Source organism: Engraulis encrasicolus, chromosome 14 (assembly GCF_034702125.1).
Source record: "Engraulis encrasicolus isolate BLACKSEA-1 chromosome 14, IST_EnEncr_1.0, whole genome shotgun sequence".
NCBI classification, from domain to species: Eukaryota; Metazoa; Chordata; class Actinopteri; order Clupeiformes; family Engraulidae; genus Engraulis; species Engraulis encrasicolus.
This window is the reverse complement of record NC_085870.1, coordinates 1240804-1265713: the sequence shown is the minus strand read 5'-3', so window position 1 is coordinate 1265713 and position 24910 is coordinate 1240804. Positions and strand designations below refer to the sequence as shown.

At 43.0% G+C, this 24910-nt stretch overlaps 1 protein-coding gene across 1 annotated transcript; it reads right to left on the bottom strand.

Annotated features, from left to right (window-relative positions):
- Positions 1 to 295: 295 nt before the first annotated feature.
- On the bottom strand, positions 296 to 21297 carry h6pd (hexose-6-phosphate dehydrogenase (glucose 1-dehydrogenase)). The gene is made up of 9 exons (XM_063214760.1): positions 21244 to 21297; positions 15251 to 15775; positions 14236 to 14541; positions 12419 to 12536; positions 11384 to 11653; positions 9236 to 9495; positions 8360 to 8467; positions 6024 to 6254; positions 296 to 4244 (listed from the first exon to the last, which is right to left on the bottom strand). The coding sequence occupies exons 2-9, from the start codon at positions 15737 to 15739 to the stop codon at positions 3495 to 3497; spliced, it is 2532 nt and encodes an 843-aa protein (XP_063070830.1). The 5' UTR covers positions 15740 to 15775; positions 21244 to 21297; the 3' UTR covers positions 296 to 3494.
- Between the last annotated feature and the right edge of the window lie 3613 nt (positions 21298 to 24910).

Genomic DNA, 24910 nt, shown 5'->3' with positions numbered 1-24910 from the left:
CTATACGGCCCTTGTAGCAGCAGCACTATACATGGGACTATACATGGGACTATAGCATGGGATCTCAGCTTTGACACTTGTCTTTTTTTATGACGTGCAAAATAAAAATGGATGACCTGAATATTCCTCAACTGTGTAAAGTAATCTTGATTCTGAATCTCTTCTGAAGTTGATTAGATTGTTCTGTGGATCAGAAAATAGGTCAATGAGTGAAGAGAAGTGAAAGGAGGTTTCAGCAAAATCGATACACTTGAGCTTGGATGTGCTAATAATAACTACACTCTGATCACAACCATAAAGGAAAATATCAAAAATTGATTTTATTCATCAGAAATCTGGTACCCAAGTAAAATGGAATATATTCAAAGTGTGAAATAAGACTCAAGGTGTATAATAACCAAGTACAGTACCATCATTTCCCTGTTACTATGTATGTACAGTACAATGCAGTCTTACAACATTCGAAAATGTGGTCCACACTTACAACAACCGTCATGTACCAGTATACCCATGTCTCTTGGAAAGGCACTTGTCTGAGGAACCACCATTTCATTTTTTAGGGTGCTAATGCATCCGCTTTAAGCAGACTCTGATGAAGGCTAATGCCTCTTTTCCACTGCCGATTTTCTGGTAGGCCTACAGCTCGACCACAGCCAGACTCTGCCACCACTTTTTGGTCTTCAATTGAATAGTGTCGGTCCCAATGGAAAAGCAAAAAGTTTCAGCCGAGTCACGCTTGTGTCGAGCTGTAGGCATACCAGAAAACCGTCAGTGGAAAAGAGGCATTAGAGTCAAAATTTCAGCAAGCCAAGAAATTAAGAGGTGGTAATAAAGCAGCAGTATGGTGCACTAAACTTCTGCACTGAAAATGAGGCAAGTTTGAAAAGCTGCAGCTGCCAACCAAGACTTTCAGGGGTGCGGGCCCTCACAAAACTTTTGTGGGGTATGACAGTTATAGAAGAACCGAATTTACATCCCGGCGGCCCCTGTCCTCTTTACAGCGCTCCGAGTAACATTATGTTTTCATTCCCTCAGACACATTATTCACAGTATTCTCACAGAGACTTCCCAATCCTTCATCTGATAAATGAGTGGAAATATTTCCAGGTAATACATTTTTTGAGTAGCCACAGTGGTGTTGATAGGCTGGTAATTTTTTGGCCCCCGATCTAAGATTGTACACTTATGCCTCTTTTCCACTGGTAGGCCTGTAGCTCGACAAAGCCTGACTCAGTCGCCACTTTTTGCTTTTCGAATAGGCACGACACAGCTTAATCGTGATGCAAAAAGTGGCGGCCAAGGCGCTCTGTGTCCAGCTGTAGGCCTACCAGAAAATCAGCAGTGGAAAAGAGGCATTACTACTTTGCTCAGTTCCAACATTTTGTCTAGACTAGGGGTGTCAAACAAAAGGCCCGTGGGCAAGGTCCGTACCGGCAGATGGTTCTTGTAGAGAAAAAGAAGTAAATCTCTAGCCCATTACAAAGTTGCAGCAGGTGTCTGAGATTTCAGGTTTTCAGTACTTTTTTTGCTCGTCACTCACAGGGCATCTCTCAAAACCTAGTGCAGTGCACGTCCAAGTGTATCAGCCTAATTAGTCCCTCCCAGTGATTGGATACCCTTTATTAGTCACACCCAGTGATTGGATATTCTGTAGAGTTCACGAAAGAGTATCCAATCACTGGGCGTGACTAATTAGGCCAATACACTTAGAAGTGCACTGCACTAGGTTTTGAGAAATGCCCACAGTCAATGGTCGTCACTGTCATTCATCTCAAAATGATAGACCAGCAATGGGATTCCAATGTGAATCTGAAAAGTATGATATTTCAAATTGGCTGTGGCCCCTGAACCGAAACGAGGTGCTGTTTATTGTTTATGTATATGCAGGATATTTTTTTAGAAGGATATTTTTTTAGCAGGGTATTTGTTTCTCCTTTTTACGTGTAAATGCAACATGTGGATAAAAATAATTCCTCCATTGTAACTAATGCGTTTCAGCCCCCTAAACTAGGATATTTTTTTTCTCCTGCTTTTTATACCTGGATTTTAAATATCTGCTACGTGGAAACGGAAGGCCAAAACCAATGCAAAACCAATGCAACCAGGAGAAAAAAATATCCACATATAAAAATATCCAGCTACGTGGAAATGGCACCTAAGTTTGACACCCCTGGTCGAGACACATTACTTTGATAAGCCCGCTTCATCTGCTGCCTACATAGTAGTTGCTGTTTTTCGTTCGACATATTGTACATTTCACGCCCTCTTTAAAAAGGCAGAATAAAGATGATGTGGGTACACAATTTAAAAAAAAAAAAAGATCAGGAAAGAAAATCACATTCCTGACTGATTACGTGTATAACTAATATTTCAAAGAATTTATAAACAATTTGGCACATTTTTTTTTACAGATATTGATTAACACATGAAAAGACCTCTGTATCCAGCATTTGTGAATTAATACTTCCAAAAAGTTCATGGTTGATTCAAGTTCTATAAAATGAACTACACCTGAATTCCAAATAACATCTATAATACCCCCTCCCCTACCTGAGATTGTAATGCGAATGGTATGTAAACCGAGCAGACACTGAACAGACCGGAATCGACCATAGTGAATTCATTGCAGTGGAAGTCCGCTAAAAGTCAGTTCACTTTATGGTAATGAGCATGGTTGGCATGGTTTGGCGAAAACCTCTTGGAATGTTTCTTATCTTCATAAAGGTTGGAGCAGGCTTCACCCAAACAGGAGTTTTCTCTTCTTTTAGGGTGCTGCTGACCAAAATAATTTACAACGGAAAGGTAAGAAGAGAATGTTCATATCTTGGAATGCCCCAGGTTGACAAACTACCTCGAGCAGCTCTGAGATGAGCTCTTGACGATAGCTTCCTGTTGGCTTTGGTCGCTTTTGCTCTGGTGTGTCCTGGTGTGACTGTACAGCATTCATTTGATTGTATTGTAAGGACACTGGAGCTACTGTTGAGTGCAACAGGTGTGGTTCAGTTGAAGTGCATGTAACATTCGTCAGCCACTTGCCTTCTCATTCATACGGTTAAAAATTCACCTTTGTGCAAACAATTAAAAAAAAATACAACACCATCATCAAGAGTTTATCAGTTGGTCAAAAGCAAACATTAAGCACACATAATAACAAACACATAACATCTGATTGTCAGCACAGACAGGTAGTGCGTTCCAATATGTGACCTTGCCTCCTCCACTTGTATGATGACATCACTGACCACAGTATTATATTTCAATATCTTGCAAAAACTCAATTGTAAAGCCTTCTTCTCATTTGCAATTGGGATGGTGAATGAAAAACAGTCCCTGAAAAGTTGTTGTGGCTAGGCTGACAGCTGGGAAACTTTATCGGTTTCTCCACGGAGGAGGGGCCAGGAGGTGGGGCGAGGAGACGAGCACAAGTGGAGGAGGCAAGGTCGCATATTGTAACGCACTCAGGGACATATTATCGACACATCGAGGGAACGTACTCATTGCCCCAGCAGGGCTTCATAGTCTATGTACCACACTAGCTTCCCGCTGGTGGGCTGGATCTTTGTGATGGGCCACCGGTCCGCGGCGTCCTTGATGCGGCTCAGCTGGGTGACCAGCTCGTGCTTCCCCTTGCCCATGACCAGCACGCTGACCCGCCGCGCCCGGTTGATGGCGCCGAACGTCAGGCTCATGCGCTGGTGCGGCTTGACGGGGCTCTCGGACAGCGTGACCAGCCGCTCGCCGTGCGGCTCCAGCGCGTTGCCAGGGAACAGCGAGGCCGTGTGGCCGTCGAAGCCCACGCCCAGCAGCACGTAGCTGAAGCTGGAGGCGTTCACCAGCCGCGCGATGTCGCGCTCGTACACGCCCGCGCCGCCGTCCTCCTCGACGCACAGCCGCTGGTCGAGCAGCACGGGCATGGGGTGGATGTTGAAGTACGGCAGCCGGCGCACGTGCTGCAGCAGGTGCTCGTGCAGCGCCAGGAAGTTGGAGTCGGGCTCGCCGGGCGGCACGCAGCGTTCGTCGGCCAGCCAGACGTGCGTGTTCCACCAGGGGAAGGCGTGGTGGTGCTGCGCCAGGCGTCTGAAGAGGGCCAGCGGGCTGGAGCCCCCGGACAGCGCCAGGTGGAAGGGGGATCCGGACAGCGCCGCCTCCTCCGCCGCCTCCTCCATGTCTCGGGCCAGACGCTCCACCAGCTCCTCTGGCCACGCCGACACCATGTCCGCGCCGCGGAACTTACCGTGCATCACCTGCGACAACAGACACCGCACAAACCAATGAGCTGAAAGTAGGGCTGCACAATTCATCGAAAATAATCGGAAATCGTGATAAATCGTGATATCGAAATCATGATTTTAATCGGGATTTAATCGTGGCAATGGTCACCTAACTTCGAGAGCCTCCTTGAAGCCAGAACATACTGACAGGCTGGTGTTTCTGGCCAGAAATCTGTTCACCTAAATTTCATGCTATTGCCTTTTGCATAATTATTACAATTCATTTTATTTTGCTCATCCCGTATATAATTCAGTCTTGGTTATGTTTCATTTTGTTATATATATATATTTTTTTAATCAGCAAAAATCAATAATCATGATTAATAATCGTGATTATGATTTTGACCCAAATAATCGTGATTTTAATTTTTTCCATAATCGTGCAGCCCTAACTGAAAGTGAAAGTGAAAGCCCATTGGGAAACTCCCATTGTCATTATGACACAGCACTCTACCACAGCACACAAGTGAACACTGCACACAACTAAATTGCATTTATACCTCAGCCGTGCAAGGGGGCAGCCCTCAATGGCGCCCCAAGAGAGCAGTGCGGTGGGACGGTACCATGCTCAGGGTACCTCAGTCATGGAGGAGGATGGGGGAGAGCACTGGTTGATTACTCCCCCCACCAACCTGGCGTGTCTGGAGTCGAACCAGCAACCTTTGGGCTACAAGTCTGATGCCCTAACCGCTTACCCATCACTGCCATGAACTGAATGAATGACTGACTGACTGAAAATACTGTAAAATAAAACTCTGACGCAGGATTTTATTTAATACAAAGTACAAACACTACAAGTCACATGATTTTGAATGAGAAAATTGTGAACAAAATAGTACAGACCTTCTAAATAAATGGCCTTTTAAACAGATTATTGTAACAGGTTATGTTTTTTTCTGATGTATATTTGTTAGTTTGTTGTTAGTTGTTCAGATGCACAGATTTTGATGGTGTACTACCTTAAACAAAGGCTTTTGTGGCAAAACATATGAACACCTCTGCCAAAGTCTTTTACTATTTGGTAGTTTTTTTGCTTGTTAGTTTCATGGATGGTGTTACATAGCAGCGGTGCTACAACTACAGCTTAAAGGCCTAAACAGAGCACAGCCAAAAACTCCTGTACAATTTGTATCATCTTTGAGGGAATGCTATGACGATGCAGGATCATACAGACCAAAACTGACAGTTTTGCAACAAACTATTCCTATCTATGTACCAGCATGCCAAATTTGAGCTTCCTACATGGTTTAGTTATTGAGCTACGGGCTTGTGAACTTTGACAAAAAAAAGAGTGTGAACAAAATGGGCACCCCCCTCCCCCAGTAAAATTGGCTGTAACACGGAGAGTATACATCTTACATTCAAATAAATTTACAGTGCCTCTCTTAAGTACCATGGGTACACTTGGTAATATTTTCAGAATTTTTTGAGACCTAAGTGCGCGGGCTCTTGTTGATTTGGCGTGGAATGACCCGTGTGTGTTCTCCTGGGCGATGAGGTTGACCGCACAAGCACACACACACACACACACACACACACACACACACACACACACACACACACACAGACACAGACACAGACACGCACACAGACACACACAGTCCTGATACACTGACCTGGAAGCTCTCGTGTGTGTTCTCCTGGGCGATGAGGTTGACCGCACACGCACAAGCACACGCACACACACACACACACACACACACACGCACACAGACACGCACACAGACACACACATTCCACCAGCCCACTGACCTGGAAGCTCTCGTGTGTGTTCTCCTGGCCGATGAGGTTGACCGCGTCCTGGCTGGTGAAGCGCAGCTGGCGTCCGTGCAGCTGGAAGTCGAGTCGGTTGGCGTTGTGGGGGCTGCCCAGGTACGGCCGCGGGAACTCCTTCTCCAGGCTCCTCAGGAGCGGCGTCCAGAACCGCCACGATGCCAGCAGGCTGTCGGCGCTGACGAAGCGCTCCCTGCGGCCCTGGAAGACCTGCGACGTAGGGACGCAAACGATTAATCGATTAATCGACTTTAATCGATCAATGCATTAATCGATTAAAAAAACATTAATCGCAATTAATCGACAATTCAACTGGCAAGAGACCCAGGTGAAATGGACATACAGTGCCCTCCATAATTATTGGCACCCATGGTTGAGATGTGTTAAAAGCCTTAAAATAAATTCAGTGTTTATTGCAGAAGAATACTGTCACACTGAACATTTTAGGAAAATGTAGCCTTCAACTCAAATGAATTGTAGGAAAATAAAAAAAATCCCTGACTAAAAAATAATTATTTTTCATTAAATCACCTGTTCCACAATTATTGGCACCCTTAACAATTCCCAGGAAATAAATATAATTGAAGCATTTCTGTCATTTCTACAGTAGTTTACAAAGTTTACCAGAGTATGTAGGAACATTTAATTAGTAATTCATCACTTCCTGTTTCCCTGGGGTATAACTATGACGTGACACCGAGGCCATTTCTCTTATCCACTCTTAAACATGGGAAAGACAAAGGAACACAGCATACAAGTGAGGCAGATGTGCGTCGACCTTCACAGGTCAGGCAGAGGCTACAAGAAGATTGCCACTCAACTGCAGCTGCCCATATCTACTGTGAGAGGAATAATTAAGAAGTTCAAAACAACTGGAACAGTGGTAAACAAGCCTGGACGAGGACCCAAGTTTATTTTGCCACCACGCACAGTGAGGAGGATGGTAAGAGAAATCAAAATATCTCCAAAGCTCACTGTTATAGAATTACAACAAATGGTAGCATCCTGGGGTCACAAAGTCTCCAAATCAACCATCAGGCGCTGTCTACACGCCAACAAGCTGTTTGGGAGGCATGCACGGAGAAAACCTTTCCTCACCCACAATCATAAAGCAAACGTCTGGAGTTCGCCCAGCGGTATTGGGGCTTCAACTGGGACCGTGTGCTTTGGTCAGATGAGACCAAGATTGAGCTTTTTGGCAACAAACACTCTAAGTGGGTCTGGCGTGCCACGAAAGATGCGCATGCTGAAAAGCACCTCATACCCACTGTGAAGTATGGGGGTGGGTCAGTGATGCTGTGGGGCTGTTTCGCTTCCAAAGGCCCTGGGAAGCTTGTTAGGGTGCATGGCATCATGAATGCTTTGAAATACCAGGACATTTTAAATCAAAATCTGTTGCCCTCTGCCAAAAAGCTGAAGATGGGTCGTCACTGGGTCTTTCAGCAAGACAATGACCCTAAACATATGGCCAAATCTACACAGAAATGGTTAACCAGACACAAAATCAAGCTCCTCCCATGGCCATCTCAGTCCCCAGACCTCGACCCCATTGAGAACCTGTGGGGTGAGCTGAAGAGGAGAGTACAGAGGAGAGGACCCAGGTCTCTGGATGATTTAGAGAGATTCTGCAAAGAGGAATGGCTGAAGATCCCTCTTTCTGTCTTTTCCCATCTTGTGAAACATTATAGGAGAAGATTAGGTGCTGTTTTGTTGGCAAAAGGGGGTTGTACAAAATATTAACAACAGGGGTGCTAATAATTGTGACACACATTATTTGATGTCAAATAATTATTTCTTTATGTGGGATTTTTTCCCCACTGAATAAATGCACTTGTATTGAAGGTTGGATTTTTCTCTTTTTTTTCCATTAAGGTCCCATATTATTTAGAGAAAAATAATAATAATTGGAAGCTAAAAAACACATCTCAACCAGGGGTGCCAATAATAATGGAGGGCACTGTATGAAGAGTGTGTGAAGAGGGGTGTGAATAGTGGGAATATTTAAATCACCTTTGGACTAAAGATCAATTTAGTATTTTATCTCAATTTTATATTAAAATCTTTAGATTTAGTAGGGTTTTTTTTCGATAAACATTTTCGAGACATTTCGGAGGGAACTACCTTCTGCTGACTGTAACTGTTAAAAACATGACTCTTTTTATTTTTATTTTTTTTCCAGTGAATTCATGAAAGCCTCTGCTGTCATCCATTCACTTGAAACAATTTTTAAAAATCATGTTTTTTTTACCGTTACAGTCAGCAGAAGGTATCCGTTACACTGAATGACAATGCCATTTTGCACGTCTTTGACCTACCTGCGAGATGAGCTCAGTGTAGGCCTCTCGCTCCACCACGGGTGTCTGGATGTAGTAGTCGGACAGGCGCAGGCCGAACAGCAGCTCGTCCCCGTTCTCCTCCTCCACCTCATTCAGTAAACAGTTAAAATTGTGGTTACTGGACTGTCAATGCTGTCAACATAATCTCTTATAGTTAGGCTACTAGTACTGGCAGGTATTTTTTAACTTATTTGGGTATTGTATCTTGTAATTGTATTTTGTATAATTTATTTTTAAAATGTGTGAAATATATTTGACTCTATAATTTTACAACTGTGTACTATAACTGTGTATTTTTAAGTTTTGTTTTAACCTTGTATTTTTTAAGGAACATCAAACCTGTCAAGGGACAAAAGATGGAAATTAGCCTCATGGCTATAATCTTGTGTATTTAGCATTTTTGTTTAAATGCTGGTAATATATGCTGTCCCTTTTTAAATAAATAAACTTGTAAACTTGTAAACCTCCTTCTAGGGATGCACCGATACCTATACTGGTATCGGTATCGGCACCCGATACCGCTCATTATACTCGTACTCGTACTCGTCAAGCACTTGCCGATTCCAGGAACGATACTGCTATTACACAAAACAATGCAAAATCTTGTCACGTTCTGTGGACTTGAAAGCAGCATGGAAAAAAGTGCCACCTCATACATTTACTAACATTTAAATCTACATGGAAATGGACAATAACAATATCACAGGTGGAAAAAAACAAGGCCATGCATATATTTTCATTGTATTTTGGTGGTAAAAAGGTATCGGTATCGGTACTCGGTATCGGCAAGTACACACATTAATGTACTCATACTTGTATTGGTTTTTCAAAAAAGTGGTATCGGTGCATCCCTACCTCCTTCCAGGCGCTGCTGACCAGGCCGGGCCTGAAGAGGTTCTTGCTGACCAGGATGGCCGGGTAGCGGAGCAGGCCGTGCCCGATGTAGAAGACGATCTGCCGCGGCTTGCAGCTCACGCTGCTCTGGTCCTCCACGCAGAAGACGTTGTTCTTGAAGGCGACGCGCGCGTAGCCCACACGCTCGTCCAGCCGCTTGCCGGACACCAGGAGCATGGGCACCCCCTCGTACTGGGGCAGCGACGTGTGGATGGCAATACCTGCAGGCAGTCAGACGAAAAACAAAAATCTATTCATGTGTTTTTCAATGTGTATTGTTATGGGCTTTATCGCCTTTATTTCAGAATAGGACAGTGATCGCGATTCGATCTTTTGAACCCAGCCCTAAAGGCAACACATGCTTTTGCAATACTTAGTTAGTCTAGTTAGATAGTTACTCTAACCAAAAACCTGGCGATAAAAAAGGATGGAACTGTGCAGCAGACATTTCAATTTGCAGGAGTATACTACTACTTGTATAATATTCATAAGCCATCATCATCGCCACCCCCTCGTACTGGGGCATCGACGTGCGGATGGCAATACCTGCAGCAGGGGTGATGGTGAAAAAAGATCTTGAGCCTGAACTTTTTCCCCTGCTCTAACGACGACGACAAGATACTGCATAGTGACGTAACATAGGCCAATTTTGACACATTATTCAAACATTTAATAGCCTATGTATGACCATTATTCAAGCCTGATAGCCTGAGAAGAAAACCCTGAATCTGTAACACTTTCGAGATGAGAATAACCTAATGGCTAATTATTATCAATGTTTTTATTTTTGCAAACTCTGTCAAGCCTGAAATCAGGCATGGAGCCTGAATACTATCAGCCCTGACCTGCAGTCAAGTCAGACAAACAAAAATCTATTCATGTGTTTTCCAATGTATTTTTATGGGCTTTATCGCCTTTATTTCAGATAGGATAGTGAACAGCGACAGGAAGCGAATGTGGAGAGAAAGATGAGGCAGGGATGGCAAATAACCCAGGGCCGCATTCGAAACCTGGGTGGTGCAACCATAGAGGTAGAAAATAACACTAGAGAGGACCCGCCCCCCTTTTACGGCAATCTGTAGCGGCCATTATCTGTAGGTAGATCAGAGAAATGGAAATTAACGGAGAACAAGGCTCACCTCTGTCAAAAATGGCTTAATCATGTGAAAATGTCCATCAACACACTATACAAGGACAATAGTTGAAGTGTGTTGTTAACTATGTTCATAAAATATATTATTTGATTTTTAAATGTATTTTATCGACTCATATGATTTCAGTAGATATGTAGCCTGACATTTCAAATCTGGTCTTTGATTAAAGTGTTACTTTATATTTACACAGTTTTAGTTAATTTCTTGACAGGGGTGGGCGTGTTCTCCATTGACTTGCATTGCCTGAGAGTACCTACACTACCTACGGAAGTTGGGAAGCTCCAGCTGCCATTTCCCAGTGCTGTCGCAAATTGCTGTGTCCTCTTCAGTGTTATTTTCTACCTCTATGGGTGCAAGCCTTGGGGAATGCTAGCTCAAAGGTGGGGAGGCTTAGCGCGCTGCTCTGTTCATGTGTTCATGCATTCATTCAGGAAAGAACGGACCGCAGTGAACAGCGTTGGGCAAGTTACTCAAAAACTGTAACGCATTACTGATTACATGTTACTGTCTTTTCAAAGTAATCACAATTACATCACAATATTGCTAAATTTAAAATGTAAGGCAACACATGCTTTTGCAATACTTTAGTTACTCTAACCAAAAACCTGGCGATAAAAAAGGATGGAAGTGTGCAGCAGACATTTCAATTTGCAGGAGTATACTACTACTTGTATAATATTCAATAACCAGTGTTGCCAGATTGGGCTGTTTCCCGCCCAATTGGGCTGCTTAGGATGGCCTTGTGCGGGTAAAAGTGGCATTTAGCAGAAAAACCCGTCCAATTTTTGCCATAGAAATCAATAGAATTGGGCGGGATTTTGTCCTTCTAGGCGGGTTTTCAGCGTTTTTGGCCTGGAAATCATCAGCCTCATCTGGCAACCCTGTCAATAACATCACACTGTTGCAGTCGCAACAAGCAGCACCCACAATGCTAATAATTCAGTATCCAACCGACCTGCGAAGGTGGGCGTGAAGCTGAAGTGGTCCTTGGTCTTGTTCAGTTCGCTCTGCACCTCGGTGTTGTAGGCCTGGTACTGTCCAATCACGGCGCTGCCCTTCTCCAGGCGGTGGAGCGAGGCGAAGACGCGCTGCTTGTTGCGGTCCACTTCGTAGCAGTCCGTCAGGTTCCGGGGCACGCTCATGGTCAGCAGCGTCAGCACCTCCGTCAGGTGGTTCTGGATCACGTCCCGGATCACGCCGTACTGGTCGTAGAAGGAGATGCGACCTGCAGTGTGGAATCATGACATGAGGAGGGCTGGGTAAAATAATCGAGTTAATCGATAATCGATCGAATCAAATCGAAATTCACATAATCGATTCACTGGGCACAAAATCAATTTTTTGGTTCTTCTTTTTGTTCTTTTTGTTTAATTTAGGTCTATGGAAAATACCCAGTAGGTATTAGTCAATTATGCCTAGGCCTACTTATTACAAATTAGCAATCTGTTAACACTGTCAAGCCACAGCCCTTTGACTGCGACCTGCAGTGTAGAATCATGACATGAGTAGTAGGGTGCATCAAACGCCCCTCGAAAATGAAAACTTTGGAATATCCCACTCTGCTCTTGCAGTATTGTTCCTTTGCACCATCATAACTCCCTTGTCAATTTCTAGAAAATTTGATTGATGTTAAAGGGTGGCACAATAGGCAGGCTTGAAATTTTGAATGGCAGTGAATGGGCATTTTTAACCAAATCTGTGCAAAGTGTATTTTGAGACTGTTTTGATCATAAACATCTTGAAGATGCCTGAAGAAGATCTATGATCGAAACGTTGCTCCTAATAAATTAAATCTTTTGCAAGCAGTGTGCAGATCCTTTCCCGCTCCTACAATAGCAGATCCTTTCCCGCTCCTACAATCCTTTCCCGCTCCTACAATAGCTGTGGTCGTACCACCTGACACCTGCTACTAAAAACATCAATGACCCTAAAAAAGAGAAAATGTTACCTTTTTCACTAAAAAATCTATGGTGTGTTTTAGCAACAATACCTTTTGCATCCAGGGTTTCCTTGAGCACAATGTCCACGCGGTCAATGTGGTTTTTATTCCAGATAGGTTGGAGGAATTTGCTGTTCTGTTTTCTGAAGGGCAATATCTGAGACACAACCTATTGGGAAAGACAACGATGAATGAATGAAGTGCCAGAACAGACTGCCACACTTTCAATAAGGATTGGCAAAGGACGCGCTCAACTTCTTGGAAAAAACGAAAGTCTTTGGGTGCAAGATAAAAAGCGTCAACTTAAGGAAGAAAAATCCGCACTCGCAAACTGCGTCTCATTATTTATTTATATTACCACCATGACATGAGACGCAGTTTGTGAGTGCGGATTTTTCTTCCTTAAGTTTACACTTTCAATAAGGGTCATTTCACGTGAAATCAGACGTGGGACCCGACCGACACAGATTTCAGTCATACTTGGTGTGCCTGTTTAGTAGCAAGGTAGCACCCCAGAACTGCATTGGTTTGAATCTGACACCAATATTAAGGGAGAAACAGACTAGCAAAGGTTTACATATGAGGGTAGGACAGTATACATTCAGCCTTGATTATATCAGTCAGTGTAAGTCACAAAAAGATGTCTGTGGTGCTATTTGAAAGCTCTTTTCTGGCTCTACAAATTACACAAACAGCATGGAATACAACAACCCTCAGAATATGAATTATGATATATTGGAAAAATTAAAAATTGAATATCAAAAAACTACTAAACAGGCACACCAAGTATGATTGAAATCTGTGTCGGTCGGGTCCCAAAGTGTCTGATTTCACGTGAAATGACCCATAAGCATCAGACATTTGTGGTGTGTGTCTCTGTGTGTGTGTCTTTATTGTTGATGACAATATGAAAATGTAGTGTATGAGTGTGTGTGTGTGTGTGTATGAGAGAGACAGAAAGACCTTATAATTTCTGTCTGAATCTGTACGTTTAGTTTTAAGTTACTGTACATTCAAGTCTGGTCAAACACAATTTCTGTTACATATATTGTTTACGATAATGCTATAGATCAGTGATCTCCAATTATTTTTCTCCAAGGGCCAAATTATGTAGCACAAGTGAGGCTGCGGGCCAAACCAACGACCCTACCCAATGAGAAACAAGCTGTACAGTATATCTGGAAAGAGAACAGACTTTTTTCTTTTCCGTTTCCCTTCTTGACAATGTCTGTTATGAGACTGTTAGCATAAGATCTAACTCTCTGTGTGAATGCTTTGGGGAGATATGACCCACTGAAGTTTTAGAGACCAAAAATCACACACATTTATGTTTTCATTTGTTCTGTCCTCATGGCAGCCCAAATGTTTGCCATGACCGGGCCAGATTTGACCCGTGGGCCTTTGTTGGTAGACCAAGGGTGTACATTAGTGGCGTCAACAATGATCGACTCGGCGATGCAATCCAATGCGGGGCATGGACGATCCAGAATCGATGCGGCAAGTTCCAGAATCGGTGCAGCATTTTTTTTAAGTTTCAATTACTTCCATGGATATTTCGGGAGCAAATGAATGTTAAATTAAATAAAAGCACTTCAAAACAGCCAATAAATTGTTGCTCAGTATCTGACTACATGTATTGCCTCATCATGACTGATTAAACATTTGCTTTGCTTTCAGTAGAAATGTAATGCATTGCAATGCATTGTAGAATTGAATCGGATTGGATCGGATCGCATAGAATCGAATCAAATCGAAACCTCCCGAATCGTGATCGAATCGGATCGTGAGGGCATGCCAATCCACACCACTAGTGTACATACATGGAGTTAAGAATTTTTGAATTTGAGAAATGTCCACGTGTAGCGTACCTGCTTTCCGAGGTAGTGGTCTATCCGGTACACCTCCTCCTCCTTGAGCGACTTGGCCACGCGGGTCAGCATCTCCTGGGCACTGCTCAGGTCGTGCCCGAACGGCTTCTCCAGCACCACCCTGAGCCAGGCGCCCCGCCCCTGCCCCTGGCCCTGCCCCTGCCCCTGGGGCGGTGGGCGGCAGCTTCGTTTCACGTTCTCGGCGATGTCGGCGTAGGCGGTGGGCGGTACGGAGAGGTAGAAGAGGCGTCCGGCCTCCTCCAGGCCCTCCTCCTCCAGCTGCGTGGAGATGTGGCGGCCCAGCGCCTGGTAGTAGGGATGCAAATTATCGATTAATTCATTAATCATTAGTTGATGATAGCGTTATCGATCGACTTACGATTAATTGATGAGCAGCGTTTTTCCCCCCGTAATCTCAATGTTTCTCGTAAAAAAACGTACTAAATCTAGATAAAATACCACATTTAAATTAGTTCTATTTCACTTCTTTAAAGGTGTTTTAAATATTCCCACTATTCACGCACCCCTCTTCACACACACTCTTCACATGCCATTTTCACCTGGGTCTCTTTTTAGGTTGAATTGTCGATTAATTGCGAATAATGTTTTTTAATCGATTAACGCATTGATCGATTAAAGTCGATTAACCTTTAAGAGGGTGGGTTTTTGAACATTGTATGAAAAGAATGCGTTCTATAACAATGCAAGATTCTAAAATTCCAAATTGTATTGAATGACGTCCAGAATTCTATAGAACTTTCACTGCCCGAAAAACATTCCCGTCACACCGGTGTGACGGTAAAACTCTTAAAGGTTCGATTAATCGCTTGCATCCCTACCTGGTAGTGCTCGGTAATTTAAATATTCACACAAATTCACACCCCTCTTCACATGCCCATTTCACCTTGGTCTCTTGTCAGTTGAATTGTCGATTAATTGCGACTAATGTTTTTTAATCGATTAACACATTGATCGATTAAAGTCGATTAGTCGATTAATCGCTTTGCATCCCTACCTGGTAGTGCTCTGCGTTCCTCAGCTGCCGGTAGTGCACCAGCCGCAGGAACTGGGCCTTGACCAGCGTGCAGCGCGCCTCGGGCACCTCCGGCGGGCACGTCTGGGCCGCCAGGATGTCGAAGAGGCGCGGCGTGCCCTTGTCCTCGGGCGACAGGCCTCCGCCGATGAAGGAGAAGCTGTGGCCCTTGCCCACGCTGCTCAGGTACTGGTGGAAGATGCCCTGCCACAGGTACTTCTTAGCCAGGTCCCCCGTGCAACCCACCACCACCATCGTGATGTGGCCCTTGGGAGAGTGGGGGCCCCCCTTATGGTCCTCCGTCTCCTGGGCCTTGGGAGAGGGGGGGCCCCCCTTATGGTCCTCCGTCTCCTGGGCCGTCTTCCCGGTCCCGGTCTCGTCACTGGACGACGTCCCAACACATGCCACCAGGAGGAGGGGCACCAGCAGCAGCAGCAGCACCACCCCCCGTCCCCATGATGCCTTCCACATAGTCCAGCCAGCCACAGTCTCCAACACCCAACTCACCTGCGGAGTAGAGAGTATGGATGCAAACCATTAATCGACTTTAATTGATCAATGCGTTAATCGATTAAAAAACATTAATCGCAATTAATCGACAATTCCAACTACAAGAGACCCAGATGAAATGGGCATATGAAGAGTGTGTGAATAGTGGGAATATTTAAAACACCTTTGGATTAATGAATTGAAATAGAACTAATTTAAATCAATTTGGTATTTTATCAATTTTTAATTGACATTTTTAGATTTGTTTACTTACAAGCGTAAGCTTACTCATGTTAGTTTGGTAAATATTACCGGTTACTTCATTTTAGTGAACTTTGGTGCATCCTATAGGGTATGGCACTTTCGTTAACTTCAGAGCGTTGATGAACCCTAGGTTTCAAGAAGGTAACCAGTTCCAAGAACTGTCAACTTCGGATGTTCTGAGAGTTCTCTTGTGACGGAACCATCATATTCCTCAATCTCCACCAGTGCACTGAATATTCCCGTCTGTTTGTCTTCTTAAGTTTGCCCTGGCATGAGTAATCTTAAGCTAGTAAGTAAACAACACTGGGGTCATTTCACGTGAAATCAGACACTTTGGGACCCGACCGACACGGATTTCAATCATGAGGGTAGGACACTATACATTCAGTCTTGATTATATCAGTCAGTGTTAGTCACAAAAAGCTGTCTGTGGTGTTGTTTGAAAGCTCTTTTCTGGCTCTACAAATTACACAATCAGCTTGGAATACAACAACCCTCAGAATATGAATTGTGATGAATAGAAAAATTAAAAATGTAATATCTAAAAAACGTATGTTTTAAAATGGCCAATTCCTTGTCTTAACGTAGCCTGCAATGTCATGAACAACACCACAGACATCTTTTTGTGACTAACACTGACTGATAAGGCTGAATGTATAGTGTCCTACCCTCATTTGTAAACCTTCTCTAGTCTGTTTCTCCCTTAATATGCATGTCAGATTCGGTGTCGGTCGGGTCCCAAAGTGTCTTGCTGTGCCTGTTTAGTAGCAAGGTAGCACCCCAGAACTGCATTTGTGTGAATCTGACACCAATATTAAAGCGATGGTTCGGAGTAGAATCACCCTAATGCCATTTGAACCGTGACACCCATCCACCTTTACACCCGAAGTGTTTTCTGCCGCAGGCTTACATCAACAGAGTTGCCGTGTTATTCGATGTTTATTCCGGATAGCTTGACTCAAGCGCATATGGATCCTGGGCACCGTCTCCAAACTTTCCCCACAAAAATAACATGTCATGACACCAAACTTCTACAGTATAACAAATGTGGTTTGTACTCACAAAAAGATGAATTTGAAACTTTGTACATAGTTCAGGAGTTTATTAGTAACAACACACAAGACGATTAGCTTTTCTGCTGCTAAACATCCGTCGACGTCACTTCCTCCAGCTGGGACTTTCTTTATTGTAAGGTTTGTGTTTTAGTCCACAGCCAGGATATATGCACGAGTGTGGCATCGTCTTCTATTTATTAAACGTGGTAAAATTTAAATCCGAAGTGGTTAATTTCTAGTTGTAGCGCAAGCTGTCTTTTTGAGTTTTCCGCCTTCCGGACTCACGTGTATTTGTTTCCATCAACAAAGTCCCAGCTGGAGGAAGTGACGTCGACGGATGTTTAGCAGCAGAAAAGCTAATCGTCTCGTGTGTTGTTACTAATAAACTCCTGGACTATGTACAAAGTTTCAAATTCATCTTTTTGTGAGTACAAACCACATTTGTTATACTGTAGAAGTTTGGTGTCATGACATGTTATTTTTGTGGGGAAAGTTTGGAGACGGTGCCCAGGATCCATATGCGCTTGAGTCAAGCTATCCGGAATAAACATCGAATAACACGGCAACTCTGTTGATGTAAGCCTGCGGCAGAAAACACTTCGGGTGTAAAGGTGGATGGGTGTCACGGTTCAAATGGCATTAGGGTGATTCTACTCCGAACCATCGCTTTAAGGGAGAAACAGACTAGCAAAGGTTTACATATGAGGGTAGGACACTATGCATTCAGCCTTGATTATATCAGTCAGTGTAAGTCACAAAAGGATGTCTGAGGTATTGTTTGAAAGCTCTTTTCTGGCTCTACAAATTACTCAACGGCATGGAATACAACAACTTTAAGAAAATAAATTATGATACATTGAAAAAATAAAAATTGAATATCAAAAAAACTTGCTGTAAGGTCATAAACAACACCTAAAAATGGGGTGTTTGGTTCTTTATTCATTTCAGAGATAATGGGACATAAAGGTTGAAATGAGTTGTAATGAAGGAATAATAGAGTAGTGTCAGGGACAGGGCTGGACTGGCCATCTGGCATAACGGGCATTTTCCCGGTGGGCCCTGCACCCTCGTCGGTCCCTATTCCACGTACTCAAAAACGACACGGCTTCTGCCCATTGTCAATGGACACAGTGGAAGCTAGACCATTTTAAGCATTCAGAGAAGGCAGGGTTGAAAGAATAAGCCCAGTAAAGGAATTGTTTAAATGTTCAAGCATCAAAGGGTATGTTGTAGCTGTATGATGGCAACTAGTGGCTAGCATGTGTTGAGGAATGTATGCCGAGCACTGGAGAGGTGAAACTGAACTTCCCAAACACCAACATTTTAGGTGTTGTTTATGACATTGCAGGCTATGTTTAGACAAGGAACTGGCCATAAGTTTTTTTGATATTCAATTTTTAATTTTTCAATTATGATAATTCATATTCTGAGGGTTGTTGTGTTCCATGCTGTTTGTGTAATGTGTAGAGCCAGACAAGAGCTTTCAAATAACACCACAGACATATTTTTGTGACTTACACTGACTGATATAATCAAGGCTGAATGCATAGTGTCCTACCCTCATATGTAAACCTTTGCTAGTCTGTTTCTCCCTTAATATTGGTGTCACCTTGCTACTAAACAGGCAAAGCAAGTATGATTGAAATCCGTGTCGGTCGGGTCCCAAAGTGTCTGATTTCACGTGGAATGACCCAAATGTAATTTGTAACATTTGCAAACATGTCATGTTCACATTAGAATTATGTATGGGCGGGATAAGACCCCTCCCCCACCCCCTCCCCCCCCCCCAAAAAAAGCCCTAGAGACTTAGTTCCCCCACTCCTGCACTAGTGTGATTGACAATCTGTGTGTGCTTTCAGGATGTGCAATCACCTCACTGGAAGACAAGTGGTTCAAAATTCAAACCCAACTCTTCTACTGTAGGTCCATTTTAAAGGGACAGTTTGGTCAATTTCAACATGCAGTTGTATTGCTCACGCTACCCTGGACTTGTCAGTACCTGGTGATGCCACATTTTTCAGCTCAGCCCTTTCTGAGATATGAGCAATTATAATGGGGGCAGCGTTTGTTTACATTTTTTAAAAATGAAACATAGGCCAACTCCAAATATTTTCCCAAAAGGTACTGCTGTTTGCTAGTTGTCTGCTGATGTTTTATAACCTTTTGGATGTTTTTGGGAATAAATAAAAATGTTTTTTTGAAATGTAAACAAAGAGCTGCCCCCATTACAATGACCAGGATCTCGGAAACGGCTGAAGAAGAAGAAAAAAAAATCTCAGGCACTGACAAGTCCAGGGTAGTGTGAGCATTACAACTGCATGTTGAAATTGACCAAACTGTCCCTTTAAACCAACTCTACTACTGCAGGTACATTTTAAATGGACTGCTGTGCTGTGCATTATTCTTGTAAATCAATCAACCTCTTCAAAATACAGAAACTCCTCCTGAAATAAATAACAATTAAACAATAGAGTTTTTTTTAATAGCGCATTATCACACATAAATGTCATTCAATGTGCTTGAGAGGAAGGAAACACTCACAGTCACTCACAGCCTTATTCATTTACAACAGCTCATTTATAAACGCAAACATTTGTCCTCCTCCCCTCTCAAGGTCTTGTGATCATCATCTCTCCACTCCAAATATCAGTGCCTTCTTGTCATGAATGTCCAGTTACTAATACGATTATTGACACATCAACAAAGGCAACCCTGTTCTCATAGGAGATCATGGTCTAAAAGAGAAGGGAACCCATCTAATGACGGGCATTAACAACATTGTGAAATAGTAAACATGAGAAGTGTGTGTGTGTGGGGGGGTGGGGGGGTGGGGGGGTAGTTGTGCTTGCCCTTGTGTGTACCTACAGAGCTGAGTTTCAGCTCTGTTTGGGAAAAAACAGGATTTCCTGTAAGTCCACTCAAACAAATCATGGTGAGAGTTGTTGATATGAACTGAACTCATTATGTGCCCACTGCTGGTAAAAGCCAGGAGAGTTACGCAACGCGCTGGGAAGTGTAGAGGTAGGTAGGTGGGATACACTGACAGCCTGCTTCGATAAGCCAGACTTCCACTGCAGATGTGTTGCAAAGTTGCTTTCGAAGAAGATAGCCAAACGGCAGGATTTATGGTGCCAGGCCTCTTTCGTAACAGCAAAAACATGGCTCTTACAGGGCGTTAAGAGCTCCATAGAGTACAGAAATAAAACTTTATCCTCACTGTTTATATAAAAACAGACATCTGATCTCATCGACAACATCTCCATGGATCTAATTCAGACAGTTCGCCATTCATTGGAAAAACCCATATTGCCTCAAACATCCATGAACACCTGGCCTGGCTGTCATGTTATGTGACATGTTCTGTGACATGTTATGTGACATGTTATGTGACATGTAAAGCCTATGACCTCGACAGCATGGCTGGGGGTACGCCTTTGTCCACCTTTACAAACAAAGAAAAAAAACTGAATGACTGCTGGGGGGAGGTTGCATTCTAGTCATGCATGCTGGACAGGCAATGGACATGTGTCATGTGTTACAATGTGCCCAACTTGCCAAACACTCTTCTGTTCTATAATGACAGGGTTCAATGCACAACTACCTCCTTCACCTACAATCCATACTCACCAATGTTAGAAGCAGAACGCAATGACAAGTCATTAGGTACAATAGGCAGACACTTCTTACAAACTTTACTACAACTTGGCCATAGGCTAGGAGGAAAGCAGTGCTGAACAACTAGTAGGCTACCGGTAATCCTGATCCACAAATCCCAGTAGCCTATATGATGTTTAAAAGGTTGTTCATGCAATAGAGGGTTAACCACAGTTCTCGAAACTAAGCAAGGTGTCTCGGCCAGAACGAATGACATCGTACAATCATATTCAGATCAGACGTTTGTTTCTGAATCGGTGAGCAAGGGGTGTCAAAATGAACCAGTTTACTGCACAGAAGTCTCGCTGAATGGATCACAGAATATCACAGTGGGGAGTAGCCTACGAAACAACATCACCTGCGCAGAAGTTGACAGATTGCAGCCACCCGACCCCAGTAACGGTAAAGCTGAACAAACACTAATCCCCAAGCGCAAACCGATTCAATGACAGTCCACTCACAGTTTAAAAAAGACAAGAAATAAAAACGTGTAGTCAAGTGGTGAACTCCTACCTGTCAGCCTGTCAGAGCATAGTGCGCTGAAGTCGGCTGTAAACTCAAATCAGCTTCCTAACCATTGGGCCACGTGACCGGTACATCCGGATAAGAAAACTCGGCAACGAGTTCACAGGCGCCTTTATAAAATGATGCAAATATACAATACTAGATACGAACACTGGGCAACTATTAAAGTCGAACTAGTTTGACCATTTTCAATGGCCATGGCATGTAACGAGACGTACACGTTTAGACAATCAGTTATCCTTTTCTTGTTATGGTGTGTTAGTAAGCAATTGGCCACCAGGGGTCGCAACAGGATCAACTGTAGCAGAGCCGTAGGCCTATATAGAGAACTGTAGCAGAGCCCTGAACTGTAGCAGAGCCTGAACTGTAGCAGAGCCTGAACTGTGCCTGTGTGTAGATGCCCGACCTTTCACCTGATGGTTGTGTTCTGTGCAACATGAAGTAGAAGTAGGCCTACTAGAGATGTAAAAAAAAAACAACACTGGTAATATTATATTACATCGTTGAAACCATGTAATATCATCATGTCAGTGTTAGTAGTAGGCTTCTTTTAATTCTAGGCTACAACTCGGCTGTGTTAAGAGGGTAGGCTATTTCTGTGTGAGGCCAGAAAAAAAACAGACAGATTTTCACTGAAGGTATTGGGAGCCAATGATAAGTTGTTGTTATATGAATATGAATATGAATATGAATATGAATATGAATATGAATATGAATATGAATATGAATGTGAACATGCATGGGCCAGTGCACGGTTTGTTTAAGTTGCAGTATTGTGGGCGTTATAGGTTTATGCAAAGTTGCAACGTTTTCTTCAATAAGTAGGCATGGATAGGGTTAGTTAGGCCTATAGCAATAATTTATACACATGCAGAGACATGTTCTGTACAGTAGATTCTTTATATATGAACAGAATACTTGGGAAACGAATTTCCCTTTGGGGTCAGTAAAGGCTATCTAGTATCTACTGCAGACAGGGTGGGTCATCTAGGAAGGGCTGTGATAAAGCAGCACACTTATCAGACAGTTATGTCAGAGAGAGTAGAGAGAGAGAGGTTCCATTGGCCCATTGTTTCCGGGTTCTATTATTGCAAGGGGGAGGGGGGGATCCCCCTTTAGGCAGACCTAGGCAGACCTAAGGACTGTTCTATTCAATGCTAGGAGTATTATGACACGTCCCTTTAGGCAGACCGGAACCTGGTCTTGTTAGGTGCCCATAGCAACCTATTACATTGGCATATCTCTGTATACTTAAAGAATCTATGGTTATGTAGTAGCTTGTCTACGTATGCACATTTTATCCTTCAGGAAAAACTGTAGTGTCTAAAATCACTGTATAAACTGCAGTGAGTTGTCCCAAATATTGCAGTTTACAGTTGAATCCAAGCATAGCCTGCTATATTCATTTTACTGTGCAGGTTTGTTCACAATTTTGCTGTACAGCAATAATAGCCTACTATAACATCTGCAGTTTCTTACTACAGTGTGACTGCACCTCATTTGTTTATTATCTGTACATCTATTCTAGTTTAGGGCATAATGTAGCCTACTAGATTACCATTCTATTCATAGGGGGGTTGAACAGGGCATATAGGCCTAATTGTCTGGATCAATGTGGGGTTATTGATTAGGATTAGAGATGCACCGGATCCGGTTCCGGTTCCAGATCCGGCAGGATAATAGGGTTTTTCACAGGATCCGGGTCCGGCAGGATCTTAAGCAGTGGATCCGGTATCCGGCATGTTACCTAAAAATCAGGGTCTGGTGCATCTCTAGCCTTGGCTTTTCAGACAGTCTTTCACAACCCCAATCACTGCATGGAGAGAAAGCCCTTTGCAAGTGGCCGTTGCAGGCAGTGTGGCAATAAGCCAATGAATCTAAAAAATAGTTTGAGCCAACGTAATAAAAAGGGCCCACGTGTGCGAGTAGACTATATGTTTCAACCCTTTTGTAGGATCCGGTATCCGGTTCCGGTATCCGGCAGGATCCTAAAAATCAGGATCCGGTGCATCTCTAATTAGGATGTAATGACCACATTCTGCACACTAGTAGACCTATGGGATTCAAAATCTACAACTTATTGTAGAATTTAGGATGATTCGAAGGCGCTGATTACGCATGCAGATATTTTATCGTTATTGTATTTTATTGTTTATATGTATTGTTATAAACACAACATGTGCTGCATACAAATAACAACTCCACGGTGACAGGTGCGGTTTAGCCCCATAAAATAGAATATTTTTTAAACCACAGTGTTGAAATGAGCATTCTAAAACTGCGTTTATGTGTAAACGAGAGGCCAAAAGCAATGCATTTTGTAGAATATCCATGTATGACTAAAGACCAACAAAGGTCGGCGTCTGCGCCTGCAGTTAACACCCGTGTAGGCCTATTGCTTGGTGCGTCACGTGCGTGCACTCCCAAAAAGTAGTGATCACTCAAGATAATGGAAAAAGGAGGCGCACACAAGGCTTGTGTGAAAAAGTGTATTAAAGCCGAAAATTGTAACAACTGAAGTCTGAGGTTTAACTGGAGAAACAGACGTTTCGGAGCTAGTCCATTCTCAATGTCTCCAGTAGTCCTTCTGCGAGAGACTGTGAGTCTGTTCATCCATGCAACATACAGTAGATTTTCAAAGGGTGGACAGGCTTATACCAGATCTTGATAACCTTTCACTGGATATGCTAGTAGATAACTCTTAGTAGATAGGTTTATTGATTGATCACATTTTTTTAGGTCAGCAGTTTCAATAACTTTCAAGATGGCCATGGAACGGAGGCATCACTGTATGAGTGCTTGGCAGTTGAGTTCCACTCTGTTTTACTTCCCATGAAATATGTGCAGCCGTTACTGTTGGGCTTCACGTGAAAACAAAAATAGAAATATAAAAATGTCAGTGTCATTTTAACACTCAAAGAGTTGAAATAAACTCCACTTCAGATAACTTAGATAATTTGGTCCCACTCAAAAAATAGTGTTCATTTTTACTCTTTGGTCAGTGTAATATTTTCAAAGTTCATTCTACTCAACATTTTGTAAATATCAACACTTGAATGTGGAAAAAACTATTGAACACTGGAGCAGAGTGGGCGGGTAATAGTTTTGCTGTTGAGTTGAAATAATGCAACATTTTACACACGACTTCTGACTCTGACACTGTTATTAGTCATTTGACCCTCATACAGTATATCACGAAAGTGAGTACACCCCTCACAGTTTTTGCAGATTTGTGAGTATATCTTTTCATAGGAAAGCATTACAGAAATTTCATTTTGACACAATGATTAGTGACCTTTTAACAACATATTTAACCATTTAAATTTCTTGTTCACTCAGAAAAAAAAATACAGCCATTAATGTTTGAACATGTACTCACAAAAGTGAATACACCCTAGATGAAAATCCGGTAGAGAAGGGGCTGTGTTTGCTCGAATCGTCTCGAAATGAAACGAAATGAAAAGGGATGAAAAGGGAGGTCATCAGTGTGCGTTTCAACCTTTCTTTGCATTGAACTTTTACATTTTGAGTCTGCATCTAGCTTAAATAGATTGGTGTGAGATTTGAATGCAATCCTATGGAGAATATCATGATCTGCTTCAGTAGTCACAGTGCATGTTGACATGCATGTTTCTTTTAGGTGTATTTCAGATTA

Bases quoted from the DNA above. Each gene is read 5' to 3' on its own strand.
- h6pd (XM_063214760.1), bottom strand. From the start codon at position 15,739: ATGTGGAAGGCATCATGGGGACGGGGGGTGGTGCTGCTGCTGCTGCTG. The intron at 14,542-15,250 runs GTAGGGATGCAA...CCCTACTACCAG, and splicing joins GGAACGCAGAGCACTACCAG to GCGCTGGGCCGCCACATCTC. The intron at 4,245-6,023 runs GTCAGTGGGCTG...CTGTTGTCGCAG, and splicing joins ACACACACGAGAGCTTCCAG to GTGATGCACGGTAAGTTCCG.